Consider the following 15,147-nt stretch of genomic DNA (forward strand, 5'->3'; position numbering starts at 1 on the left):
TACAGCTAACAGACAGAAGTCTCGAGAGTGAAGTCCTGGTCCTTGCCTTCATTCAGAAAATCTGGCTCAGTACAGTGACAGCCTTTCACCACAAGGACTGGGAGGAGTTTGTCTTGATGAAGGTGGATAAAGAAGTATGCAACACCAATCATAGCTGCTGAGAGCCCCAAGAGACAATCAGACTTCTTGTAAACAGTTCTACAAGAAAGCTCTCTTGCAAAGTAACCTCCAATCTTGAAGGGTGACGATCTGTGGAGAATGTGGTATCTCAGAATGTGTGGGCCATATGGGACTCTCTCTTGATGCCTCAACCAGAAGGGTGCACAAATTACATAACTTCTGGCCAACTAGGAGCTATGCCTTTCAATCATTCAGTCTGTTCTGCCAAGTCGTCATAAGAGTGTAGATCAGTGCAGGTAAAAAAATCTTGGCTAGCATGGAAAGCACGAAAATCAAAGACCAGCAAACAAGAGTAAAAGTACCAAAAACCAAATATTAACTTTAAATACTATATTTTACTTTCATACACAACCATACTGTAACTAACTACATAAAGGTCAGTGTTAACATTCAGGCAGATGAGTAATGAATGAAAAGACAAAATAATCACAGGCAGCCACCAACAGGGCTGGAGCATCTGCCAAAGGTACTAGTGTAAAGATATTGAGAAGAATGAAAATGCAGTTATCAATTGGCTGTTAATATTAAAGAAGCAATTTGGGTTCAACCAAGGAAAAAATATTAGTAGATAAATAGTTCATTTTTCATATGAACAATAACCTCATCTTTAAATAACAGTATAGCAGACATAAGTAGTTTACCTGCAGGTAGCTAAATCCAAAAGCATTTTCAGAATAATGTCCACAACAAGCACAACAAAAAAGAACAATTGGAACAGCACTGATGGGAAAAGTAAGCTGCCTTAAGACTTCCCCACAATATATTTGCAACAGAGCAATTTTCAGTTTACAGATCTTTTATAAAAATCAAACAAATTTAAGCAAAGCAATAAAATACTGTCTCTGATTACTACTAAAATATATAATTTAATTATGTCATTCAATTTACCCTATCTTCAATATCGTATTTTAAAAAGATAATCTACAGTACAATAATTCACTGAATAACTGACAGACAAATCAAAGCCTATTTAACAAACACAGTAACATTGACAACAGAATCAATACACTTGACTTGCAATACTACTTAGGCCACTGACACCCACATCAGCAAAAAACTAACGCCTTTGGGTAGTACTTTACCAACTACGTTTGGCATTCACTGATCAAGTAGCCAAACATTATCGACAATGCTGTAGAAATGACGGCGATTTTTTCTAGGAAACTTGTTACATTTATGGCAAGAATCACAATCTATCATGACTGGAAATGAAAATATAAGTTAAATACCATTTACACAATATCCTAAATGAGCAGCTTTACCTTTAAATACCTTTAAACAAAGCACTACTATCCCAAATCATGATAAAATGTAGGATTGTAACCGTTACCGTCCTAAATCAAAATAAGAGCCATTTTAGGATGTAGCATCTCAATGTAGTATAATGAATAGGCTCAAACTACTCACACAGCCTGAATTCAAGCTCAATATAAAATCACTCATACTCTACTATAATACTATAATTAACTACACCACTAAGTTAAAATTACACTTCCCATCAAGACCACAATAATCTGCAACTACTATTTAAAAACTGCTGTTAGTTACTATTTAAAAACTGCTGTTAGTTATCTAAAATGGGTAATATTGTCATTATTATCATCAGTGATATCAATAAAATATTATATCTGCAAAAAATGGGAAGGAGTTCTTAAAGCAGGGAATTTTTGTTGGTTTATCAGTCAGCTTCTGAAGGGAAGGCGAATAATCAAGATCACCATTTAAAAACTAAGAGTACCATTAAAAAATTACCAAGGACCTAACATGACCAGACAGACAAACCTGCCTTGAATACTATCTTAGCGTACATCTTAGACACACCCCAGATTAAAGTAACTGATGCTTCAACTAGCCAAAGGTTGTCATATGTCACTATCTGACTGGACCTTCATTCTACCTCAACTACAGTTTGTTACTTAGGACAGTGTAACCAGACCACTTAGTTAATTTCCAACTTCCACATGAAGGGATAGTAGGGTTCTTCATTTTGAAATTGCATACAATAAATTATCTAATTAATTAAAACCTTACAAAAGTTATTAGTTTAAAAATTATTACCTCAGTAAAATACCTCAGCTGAGCTAGATAACTGCTGCTCTAATGAGAGGGAAATATCAAGAGAGTATGAAAATGGAGGTGAAGGATAATTTATATCCTTATACACATCTGACCAAACAATTCCCCTGTAAGGGACGACAGGAAACTGCAAGAAATTACAGGAGTAAGGTTGGTTAGGTAGTTAAGTTATAAATGATGAAAAAAGTTATACACATGAATGGGGGTGAGAAGAAATAGAGTGGGAGCATGTGATCATACGCCTATGCCCACAGCAATGCTCTAGTACAGTTATAACCAGTTTGGAGTGTACGCCCAACCAGTGAGGCCTGGGAAAATTTGGGTGGGTTGGAGACGTGGGATCCAATAATATTTTTTTGACATTGAAGCACAAGGTTCCCAATAATTTGATTCAATTATTACTTTGTGGTACATAAATATAAAGGATTCTTTTGTAATCAAACGTTAAGATAGAATGTTAAAAATAAAGTTGAAATTAATTTTTTTTTTTTACCACCAACCAGTGGGCATATGTTTTTCTGGGAAGTTATAGTGGGGTCTGGGAGACAAGGGATTGGAAAAAACTGCTATAGCAGAAGGGCTCATCTCAAGCTAAGCCTCTACTTTTTACCATAAGCATGATAAACTGACATTGAGAAACTACATAGGCTGATTGCAGAATTAATGAAGTCATGTACATAGACCACATAGTGGCCTCAATCTTCAGTTCTTTCACATATTCCCTATGCCTTAAGGAGTACGAACAATTCATGGAGAGTAAAGGAGCCTCCTCATGACAAGAGTATGAAAAGGTTCTGAATGATACCCGACTGCCACTAAATCAACTAAGAGCCTTTATCTCCTATGCTAAAGTAATGGTGTACACAAAAAAGTGAGGTAACAGTAATAATATACCAGTAACAAAAACCAGGCATACCTAATTTTCTAGCTTACAAGGAAATAAGAACACAATTCAAATACTTAAAGAGGACAGTTACTAAATAAAGTTGACATTTGATAAATCCTTTTGTGAACAGTGTGAATAACAATGCCAGAACTGGGAAAATTTAGTCAAATGGGATATGATACCTGAAACCTCTGGTTACTTCCGAAGCAAACTTGAAATAACAACAACCATGGTACTCCCAGGATTGGTTTCATCCCACTGTCTCTTATATTTTGATACTATCTATCCAAGTTAATTGCTGCTATTTGGGGATCTAGGTCCGACTGTTCTCTCCAAAAGCTGACTGAATATTACACTATATTATAGACTAAACATTATTCAAGATACATTAGGCTGGGTCTTTAGATTTAACATATATCTTAACTACATATCCAATTCCATATTCTATTTCTTTTCTTTCTTAATTATCCAGCAAGACACCCACATCCAAGTATTCACTGCATTCATTTCAAAAGTACATTGGAATCACTTTTTGAAGTCCAATACTGGATATGGGAAATCTTAGGAATATAAGACAATACCAACATCAATAAATACAATGCTTTGAAGCATTACACAATAAGGTTATTGCTTAATGTAAGTTCAACTGACCACAAGCTTAAAACACTGTATGTGTTGCTCAATGCTAGTGTCAGTCAAAAGTTTATATTGTACAGCAGTAAGGCTACACTAAAAATTATTTTCAAAATAATTCGTTATTATACTTTTCTATCATAAAAAGGGATGTAAGTTAGTTAGTAGAGTATAGTTGCCTAAATCTCTACAATGACATATCCCTTCTAACTACTAATTCAAACTTAACACTAAAATGACTAACACCAACAGGAAATTATTAATGTTAGTTTGTTCAGCAGCATATATGTTAAAATATTACATTCATAAGTACAAACATAACATTTTATTTCACATAGACACAAAACTGCTTTACAAAAGTCTTTTCAATGCAGTTGGCATGTGAGACCATATTCTTGTTTTCATATTTCATCAACTCCCTGCTGGCTAACTAATAAGCGAGACTACCATCTAATGGGGCTTCCCATCTCGTACCAACCTATTCCTTCACTTCTCGCTGCACCTGGTGCCTATTCAAGAGCTTGAAGATTAAGGCTTTATACAATTTGACATGAAACATTTACTGTTCAGCTGTTTTTTCAAAGTTGTAATCATCTACAAAGAACCTTAATCATGATTCAACACCGATTATACAAGCCATTTTTATGCATATCATCTCCAGTTGCATTATTTTCTTAAAGTAGCATGTTCAAAGAGTACTGAAGGAGCCAGAAGAGTACTAGATGACAAAATAAGTCAGGAAAAGGTTCTAGCAATTATAAGTAGGGTCGTGACTTACAAAAAGTAAGTGCATATATTTATATGTGATCTCTTGGCACAGAAAAACAAAAGTCACCACTTACGTGGATAGACAGGCTGGTGGCAAAGGAAGTTTGTCTCTAGGATATGACTGCTGAATCCATCAAAGGTGGAAAGGATACGAAGACAAAAAGAATCCCTGAAAGCTTTCCCTGCAGACAGACTCTTCATTGTGAGATTCATCAGACTCTTCATTGTGAGATTCATCAGACTCTTCACTGTGAGATCTAGCAGAGAAGTTTCTTAAAGACTCATTATACGTGCTGGGTGCGACTTTTCAATACCAAAGTTATGTTCCAGTTGGGGGCTTTATGTGACTGTCAAGAAACCTTCTCAAAATGCTGGATAAGGCTTCTCAACTCCACTGAAGAACCCACATCTAGTTCATGAAGCTCAAAGACTTCAGAAAGAGTTGTTTTGTAACCCTTAATGGCTGAAACCAAAAAATAAAAATGAAAAATTGGCATTCACAAGGACAGTACAAACTGACACCCTGCGGATTGCACCAATCACAGAACTGACTCCAATTGACATGGTAAAGGCTGAAGCTCTAAAAGAACTAGAGATAGCTCCTTCTGCCTCAGAGACTATGCTTTATGTTTTCAGACATAAAGATGCAAAACTTGAGACTCAATGAATCTACAGAAATACAGGAGTCAAGCTGTAGTCATGCTGTAGTCAGAGAAGTTTTCATTCTAGTCATGAGTTTTCTAAGCCTTTCACTATCACAAGTATGCTAAAGAACCTTTGCTGCAGCTGAAGGGTGATAATCAGAGTAAATGTCATGTTCATGAAGACCCTCAGCTTGTCTGAACCTGCCTGGTCAGACTGAATAGAGAGGGGCTTATCCTTCTACGCTGCCCCAAATATCAATCAGTGTGCCTTTCTTTCAAGCTGCCTCACTGGGCTTAGTAGTAAAGTGTGCTTATCTTTCAAACTACCTTGGGCTTAGTAGTAAAATATAACTAGCAGCTTAAAATGAAAGCTTGTCACAAACAGATCCACATACAGCATGCCCAATGTCATTAAAATGCTGTGCAGATCTCCAAATGCAGGATCTATTTACCCAAGCCAAAAGTACTACAGTATACTGCACTGCACAATACCGTACTATTACTAATTCAGTAATGATCTGATAAAGACAATGAAAAGATACATAATACTAACAAATACAGTGAAGACCATCAAACCTTGAAAGGATATCTGACACTCACATCAACACAATGATAATAGAGACAATGAAAAAATGGTCATGAGATGGCATACAAAACATCAATATATGCTAAATTAAAAATGTCAATACTATCAGGTGACACAAAGTGCACACACCAGAGGGTTGTCTCACTCACAGCTAATAATGACAAATCAAGGACTGTAACGCTGTAGCACGGAGGTTTGAAACTCTGAACTGGTGACACACCAAGACTGGCATAAAAAAGACATTTGTTAGGCAACAACTTGTACTTCATAAGAAAACAAGAACTTCACTATACAATAAATGGTTATGCTGTTTAAATATAAAAACATTTACCTGTATGACAAGGGGCTCTAAGGTCTTTTCAACTGATCTAGTCTTTATTTCCAGATTCTTTATGTCCCAGCGGAGAATGAGTCCACTTCCATTATCTGTATTGGGCATTGTGGAGTAGTTGCTCTCCGGCATGGTGATAGGATGATGCTGCAGGCTCCTTGATTAAGAAACTTTTCTATCGCTTTAATTTAATGAAAATCTAAAGGAATTTCACAAGAACTTTTCTTGATTGTTCACTATAAAAAATCACTCCATCGCAGTTCTACCAAACGAAATGACAATACCATTCATAAGACGCTACAGTGGATCTATAGAGTTAATTTAACAAGTTCACAGTCTAAATTCTTATTCAACAATAGAAGGGGTTCATGCAGGTGCACTGATATACTGACATGCTCTTGAAACTAAAAAAAATGATCACTACATGCAGATCAACCTAGAAAGTAAAAAAAGTTGTGTATTTAATAATTCCCCTGGATAAAGCATTTAGTGATGCTCAATAGAATTAAGACAACTAATCATGGGTGAAAATGAACAAAAAAACCTAATAGTGTAGACATAACCTTTGAACGGTGCAAGCAATGACTTAACCTAAGGACAACACTAAGCTGTGAGTGATGCTGAGCAGCATCGTAAGCTACCAGTTGACTCAGTGCTGAGACATGCATAACTGCAAGAAAAGTGACGGCATCAAAACAAATTCACATATTTCATTCAGCTTCCTCATGTTTTGCTTGAAAACCCAAATACATCAAATTCACTTTCTGCCAGGTAAACATTAACAGTAGCGTATGCAGTATATATGGGACGTGGAGCATGAAATAACTGTGGGTGAAATTTTTAGATCACAGGTGAGTACTATTGGGAAAACTTCAAATGGGTAAAAAGAAGATTAAACTTGGTATTTTTTATATGCTGTACAACTAATATTTAAGCACTGTCATTTCCATTAAATTTATGAGTGGGAATGTTAAATACTATGTGCACTGTTAAAACTAGGGGAGGGGACGTGAAATGTGCAATTCTTCATAAAATATGCAGCCATATAAAAAGAAGCAGTTCTACAAATGTAAAACCCAAGACCTTTCAGAGTGAAGTTTTGCACTGCACTTTATAGGAGATACTGTCAAGTGCTAAGCATCATGAACCTGATTGCAATAAATATAACACACATCATTTGCCAAAGGAAAAAACCATTTTTATCTTGTAACAACATTATAGAATAGACCTGTATTTCTAAAATCTCTCTCTCAAGTTTCTAAATAAATACATTTTTTCTTCAATCTTTGACATTTCTATGATACAAAATGAGAAATACATTTCTAACTAGCAGTATTTATTTATTCAAAATTTTATTCTTAGGTATTCATTTATCTCCATACAAGAACAGTTAAGCACTGCAACCTCTTTGTCACACCAAATATAAAAGAAGTTAAATATTTCCTATGTTCAAAGATACAAACACTTCAACAGAAATAGCAGAAAACAAAACTTCAAACCACATAAAGTAAATGAGGTACTACCTTTATGAATTACATTACTGAAAAACAGATCTTAAAGCAATTCAACTGGCAGAACTGGTGCCAATCAGCCTGCAAAGGAGAGGGTAACCTGATTCAAAAATATTCTTTATTTATACACTATCTCTGTTACAAATATTGTCTCTAATTTTGCAAGTGATTACAAAATCCCAATAAAATCATTTCACCAAAGCCCTAACTTGGGCTAGAACCATTTAACTGAGATCAAGCTGGTACTTGAATTTTGACTTACAGAATACTGTACACTGCTGCAGTGCTTATGCACAGGTATAGGCTACAGTAAGCATGTACCCCTGTACATCACTTTTCCAAGGGTCAGTAACTATTTCAACACCAATTCACAGAGTGGACTAACTAGCTGCCACTTGTCCAAATGTATAATGACAAAAAATGCCTAACTAAAGCCACAGGACCTGAGAGAAGGGGTAAAAAAAACATAGTGGGTGGCAACCTAAAGACAAAACCTGATACAATGGACATACACCTCTAAAAACATATGTAACTGCAGATGAGATTACTACACTCAGTCTTGTAAACATCAACACTAGAGGCCAAATACTACTCCTTTTTAACAGCACCTTTAGCTCTGGTAATTACTTCCCTTCGTCAGGATAAAACAGTGCTCCCACGAAATCATTATTGTAGAGGTCTACACTGGTTGGGACCTTTTATGGCAACAGTAGGATCCTGAGAGTGAACACAGCATGGTATCCTCTTCTAATTCTCGGAAGAAATCTGAGATACTAAGAAACAAAGGGGAAGGTAAAACCATCTTACAAGAAATATCTACGTCTGCAAAAAGTAAAGAAAAAACATCCTGAGGTAAGATAAAACCCAATGAGGCAACTTTCATGAGAAATGCCAACTCTGAAGTAACCCACACAGTTCACTTACTATTGCGATAGGGCATAAAAAAATTTGTTAAATCTTTGTATGCCGTATCACACAGCAATAATAATGTATTATTTCTAAAAAATACTTAATACTCTAAATTTTATCACTAGTATAAATTACTGTAGCAAGTGACAAAAGACAGTCAAAAATAGGTAATAACTTTGGATAAGGACACAAAAAACATAGGTCACCTGCTCGTAGGCTACCAAAGCTGACCCACATCAAGAACTAGTGGCACTACCAAGCAGGTTGGCACTGGTTACCCTCACCAAGTTTACTAGAATGAACAAACCACTCTTGCCTGCCATCAGTAATTATCAAATCAAAAATTAACATTACTGAATTATAGTAAAAGTCCCTCATAAGTGGTGTCTTTAAGAAATAAAATTGTTCTTTAATTCAACTGTAGGGTACGTATATCCATTCACTCTGCAGTGCATGCACATACATAAGTGTTTGGCTGAAATATAATATTCACAAATTGTAAAATATAACAGCAAACACAAAGAGTTAGATATCAAAACAATTCAAAATCACTCAGGAAAGTAATGCAGTTCCTTTGATTAACCTGAAATACCACTACCCTTCAGAACAACAGATATGATCAATTTAAAATCCCCAAAATAGTACCTGTGGTAACAAGCCTTTGTCAATTAAAGGAAGTCCATACACATCAAAAACTACACTACAAAACTTAAAACTCAAGGCAAAGTCAGCAATCAAATCTGAATATCTCTGGATAATAAAATCTGAAAACCTAAAAATCAAACAAATCCTTACGCTGATGGTACTGGTACTCGTTATATGGCCTGAAAAGTAATTTTTCCATAACCTTACAGATCACTATTAAGATTTAAACTAGCAGCAACTAAGGATGCCAATACTTCTCTGCTTCACCCTGGAAAAATTAATTCACCTAAATTAAGTAAGACAAAATTTACCGAATAGGCTATACAAACAAGCTTCTGCACATCTATTTGAATAATAATATGAAACACCCTATAGATTCCTCTCTATATCCAAAGGATGTATACTTCTTGACTTAGAAAAAGTGGTAAATTTGTTGTGAAGTGATCATGATTGCAGATACCGATATCAAGAAAGAGAATCCCTTATAAATTCAGTTCAACAGACTGCATCTCAATATAATTTCCTGTAATAAACTAAAAAGTAAAAAATGAGCTTGGTAACTATTAAAGGGATAATTGAATGGTTAGTTTTTGAAGAAAAATTCTATGAGACTTACGACACTCATAATCCCACCATATAGAAAACAATCACATACACTGAACATAGGCTTAACACAAGGAAATAAACATGATGCTAACAATACTTGACAGATCTCACAAAAAAGATGCAAAACCACTTATATTAAGCAACAGGTCTGGTAAAATGTTTAGCCAACACTTGCAAAAACTCTGCATACTGCTAAAACTTCTGACATAAAATGACACTGCTTCAACTCTATCTGGCTAAAATTTGCTGATAAAGCACACAGAACAATAATAAGTTTAAATATTCACAAGTAAAGTTAATACGCTGACTTTTAATATTATAAAATCAATACAATGGGTAATGATGCACATATACTGAGAGATTTCCTCACATCTGGGGTACTTGTAAGCAATGACAATAATTCACAATTCTTGTACAGGGCATTCTCCAATATATTGCTAAATTTTATGCTGAAGACAATGGTGACCAGTTAAGCTCCATTAAACTGACACTATGATCATGGATGGTTTAAAACAAGAATTTTGGCTAAAGATGCAAGTTTCCAAACATATAAAGTAGCTTTTGGTATGACATTATCTATGCTAATTAAATGCAACACAATCCCAACCTTCAGGAATTCTGTACTTCAACTAATACCCTTAAAATTTATTGCACTGCAACAACTTATTATGTTTACCACCATGGGTAACACTAAATCATCTTATGAACTGTAATTCATCATTGATGTTTCACAGAATCTGGGTGAGTCACTGAAAGACACCATCAGACAACAAATGGTACAATACACTTCGACTTTTCTTGCAAGTTCTGAGCATCACTAACTCAACTCCGTACATGCAACTATACCGAGTCATGAGAGGATGACAGATATCTCATTATTCTACTCTTTGTAAAGCAATGAAATACATAATCCCCAGGAACTGATACTCAAATATGACTAACTTCAAGATTTTCATCAATGTATGATATTAAAACATTTTTATAATATTATAATAACTGTTTTGTATTTTTCATTCAAGCTTTCTCATTTGAAGGAAGGTAACCTTTAAAGAGAATCCTGCTCATCGTCTCACACTCAGCAAGAAGTGTACAGTGCCGCCATATCCAGGGAGAGGCCTAAGTGGTACACCACAAATCAAACCCGTAACGTCACCTGGATAACTAAAGGCTCAAGAGTCTTCTCCACAGACATTGTGCGGATTTCCAGGTTTTTGGGGTCCCACTTGAGGACCACAGGAGCCCCAGTATTATAGTGGTCCAGAGTCATTTTGGACAAATTAGAGAACCAAGTCAGCCAGGTACACTAAACTAAGCTCTTAATGACTGCTTGTCTTTATTACCTCTGGACATTGATCTGAAACCAAAAAAAGAAAGAAATATTAATATCTAATCAATGATATCCATGTATAAGACAAACTATATAAAGATGGGATAAAAATGCTTGCAGTACATCTCTAATTCATTACAATATGAAATTTTCCAAATGGAAAAAACTTTGATTTCACAAAACTGTACCAAATTAACAAGCATTCCAATATGATTTCATGATGACTCTCTGTCCCAGACAAAGGATGATGTGTTAAGATACTGTTACGGTTCTTGGAAAAGTAAATATCTCCTATCATACAATTTTCTCCAAACAAGTAGCATTTGTGAAACACAGAAGGTCCCCAAGGGTAGCTATTTTTTGCACAAGGTTATAGTCAGTGAGTCATGAACCTTGATATCATCTGAAGACTTTCATGCTAGACTTGCGTATTATGCTAATAAAGTTGCGATATATTATAGAGTACTTCACATTATGACCAACTTTAAAGTTATTGACAAATTCTAAAGAATTTGGACTCATAACTTTTACCTTCTGACAAAGTCCTTACATAACATAGTAGGTTTCAGATTGGCTAACTGATAAAAAGACAATTATCTGACATTATGCACATCTATGAATGATGCTCTACATTCACACCAAGATTTTGGTGTATTGTTAAAACACAGAGCAGAACAATATGCTAACATTCTATGTATAGGCTATATCGATTTGCTTGAAAGAATCTCAACACCACATATCAATAACACCATACTTATTACACTAAATTACTCTTCTGTAATGTCCATAACAACTACATGTGAGTGACATATTGCATAGGATAACTCATAAAAGGTAAGTTCCTAGTGCATATAATCCTACTAATTGTTAAGGAGTAACCTAACCCTTTTCAATTAATTTTTATTAAAGTCTATTACTCAGGCCACCAAATGCGATTTTTAAAAAAAAAATTAAGTTAGGTTTCTTGATATATGTTTTACTTGTAAATCAACGACACATTACAATTTTAGTTTGTATTGATTTACTTTAACGTTTTCTTCCATCTTCAAACAAAACCATCACTCTAAAGATGACACAAAAGTCATTAAAACATTTATTCACATTTAAGACAAACTTTAAAATGCAAAGAAAATACACGTTTTATATCAAAGATACAAATCAACATTTAGTCTGGCTTCTCGGATAATCTAAACAAAGCTCTAATTAAAATCCTCCTCCTTCCCAAGAACTCTGAAGGGAAATGATGACTAGACTTACCAAACTGCACTAGTGTCAAGATGAATAGATGGTGTTTGACCACCCTACTTTAAGTTATATCTTTACTCTTGATAATGGAAGTCATTCTATGGAGATGTTCTACGAATAGTGAAACGGAGACGAACTTAGATCAACCCACAATAACGACGTCTCTTTAAAAAGAGATCAAGATCCTTGAAGCCCAACGTCCACTTCAGGATAATACTCAAACACTTACACTTGAAATCTTCGTTTCATCAACCAACTTTGAAAAGTGCTCACTAAGTAATTTTTCTATATATGTTAAAAGGACTTAAAACGAACGGCAAATAAGCAACACAACACGAAATCGGAGGTATTTCCCAACAAGTAATACCTACAATAACAAAGAAAAAAGTGAACACTTTCACACCCCTCTCGCCCACAGAGGCACCTCACACACTGAGACGGACTCTCTCGACGTCGACGGTCTCGTGTCTCGCCTCTCCTCCCACCGTTCTCTCCCGCCTGACCCAGCGATCCAATTATTGGATCATGCATTACTGTACACATCTACTTTATATTCTTAAGTGATGACGTTCTTTTTTATAACAAGATACATTCAATCACACGCGCAATTTGGACTGAAAAGAAGCACTCTACCTTGACATTATCTTAATAACAGCGTATATACGGAAGGCTGAAAATGAGTCTATAAACCAATTAAGTACAATCATATTGATATATCAAAAGTCCGTTATACGTGCAAGAAGAAACTCGGAGGATGCAGCAGTCATGGAGATGGGGAAAGCATGAACACGGGGAGCACGAGTGTAAAATGAATGACAGGCGTAGTAAATAAATAAGCGAATCGATAGGTGAGCCGAGAGAGAGAGAGAGAGAGAGAGAGAGAGAGCTGTTTTCCTTCCTGCCTGTACATTCCAGCAGCATCAGGCAACTCACAAAAATGCCATAATAATGACATCATCATCTACGTCACATCCTAGGCCACCAATTCACCTTGAATGTATTTCCTTCTTGAACAAAGACAGATGTATATAACGTTTCTTTCTCTGACTATGGTCCTAGCTCCTCAGGGCGTAAACATTAGTTCCGTATCGAGATTTAAAAGACATCGATTTTATACTAAATCATCTTCGTTAACTTTTCCGCTCAATTTAAGTCTTTACAAGCGTGACGTCACAGATAGAGGATCCCGTTGTAACACTCGTGAGTGATTCACCCTCCCTCATGAGAGAGAGAGAGAGAGAGAGAGAGAGAGAGAGAGAGAGAGAGAGAGAGACGGATACATCTTCCGAATTTCTCGCCTGTAAACGACTACACGGTTCAAGGACTCACTTTCTCCGCCTATAATAATACCACCCTGTGCTTGGGTATTTTCTCCTCGCTTCCCTATTCCCTGGGTTCCCACACACCCCTTTCTTCCTTTTTGGTTCTTATATTTTGTTTCTTATTATACAAAGGCGTGCTCTACTCGTCTGATCAGCCCTCTCAGTGAAAACCCTACGAATGTAAAATTCACCAATATGCTTCTCATCCGTTTTATCGCCAATTAACGACACGAATTATCAACACAATGATGACAATAGTTTCTCTCTCTCTCTCTCTCTCTCTCTCTCTCTATATATATATATATATATATATATATATATATATCCCTCTCTCTCTCTCTCTCTCTCTCTCTCTCTCTCTCTCTCTCTCTCTCTCTCTCTCTCTCTCTCTATATATATATATATATATATATATATATATATATATATATATATATATATATATATATATATATACGATATCAATCAGTATGTGTGTGTGTCTATTTAAGAAAATATTAATTTTAGTTTGTATAGTTAATTTTCAATTCCTTCCTCTCTCTGAGTAATGGTAATTTAAAGGGTAAACTGCATTTGTTATGTTTATCACTAACTGCTTTAATCGTGGTGTTTAAAGTGACTAAATTACCTTTTTTATCATACTGCTGGCATGTGAACAATTTAATAACGCTCGCATGAACTTTTACTACCAGTGGAAATATGCTTTGCGAGAGAATTGAAGACTTGGAGAGACCTTGTTCCCAGTCTTAACGAGTATATAACCCGTCCGTATTCAGCGCTCCTCTTTTTTATAATTTATATAATGGATGTTGTTTGTGATATAGAGCTGTGAATATTTTTTTTAAATCCGGCCGTAGCAATCACCTCTACGCCAAGTTCAGCTGTACACTGCGGCTTCTGGAGTCTGGACCTGTTCTAATCGCTCATCATCTGGGGTCTTCTCGGGATTCTGGGCCTAATAAATCGTTTTTGGGAGCAGTTCACTTCACACTGGATGGAAAACCTTGAGGGAGGTCATTTTCATAAGCGCCGTGGTATTCATGACTAAGTTTTTTTTTTTTTTTTTGCTTTCATTTAAAATTTATAAATATTTTCCGTGCAGTCGTGTTCCCACTAAAAAAAATGAAGCTTACTTTGATGTTTTTACATTTTACGAAAGCAGTTATCCTTGTTACTTGGGTGATGACATTTTCAGTTATCCTCGTTACTTGAGTGATGACATTTTTAAAGTATTTGGCAAATTTGCTGTGGTGTCTCTTGATTCTGGTATCCGTGGTCACCTCTCGATTACATTTGCAGTCTCATATAGCATGCATACGGATGTTTATTCCTGTATTTTCTGTAACTGTCACTTTTTGATTTTCTTACCTACCGAATGCACCATTGCCTATTTTTCTCATCAGTCCTTTTCATTTTTCAATTCGCCTTTTTTTAAGGTGCGGTGGGTTTTGTGATGTCATTTCTTTTATATTGCGTGT

General features: G+C 35.6%; 1 protein-coding gene across 18 annotated transcripts in view; it reads right to left on the reverse strand.

Annotated features, from left to right (window-relative positions):
- alpha-Cat (catenin alpha) overlaps positions 1–15,147 on the reverse strand; it is a 99,555-nt gene that overhangs the window by 55,611 nt on the left and 28,797 nt on the right. For 4 of the 18 annotated variants that reach the window (XM_067101392.1, XM_067101394.1, XM_067101390.1 and 1 more), the window contains exon 2: positions 10,929–11,129. In XM_067101392.1, the coding sequence (XP_066957493.1) occupies positions 10,929–11,042 (114 nt within the window). In that variant the 5' untranslated portion in view covers positions 11,043–11,129. Of the gene's footprint in view, positions 1–1,262; positions 1,383–6,104; positions 6,541–10,928; positions 11,130–12,359; positions 12,830–15,147 lie in introns of those variants that run through there. The other 14 variants (XM_067101388.1, XM_067101380.1, XM_067101378.1 and 11 more) reach the window with 8 other exon arrangements.

This window comes from Macrobrachium rosenbergii, chromosome 57, assembly GCF_040412425.1.
Source record: "Macrobrachium rosenbergii isolate ZJJX-2024 chromosome 57, ASM4041242v1, whole genome shotgun sequence".
Classification (NCBI taxonomy): Eukaryota; Metazoa; Arthropoda; class Malacostraca; order Decapoda; family Palaemonidae; genus Macrobrachium; species Macrobrachium rosenbergii.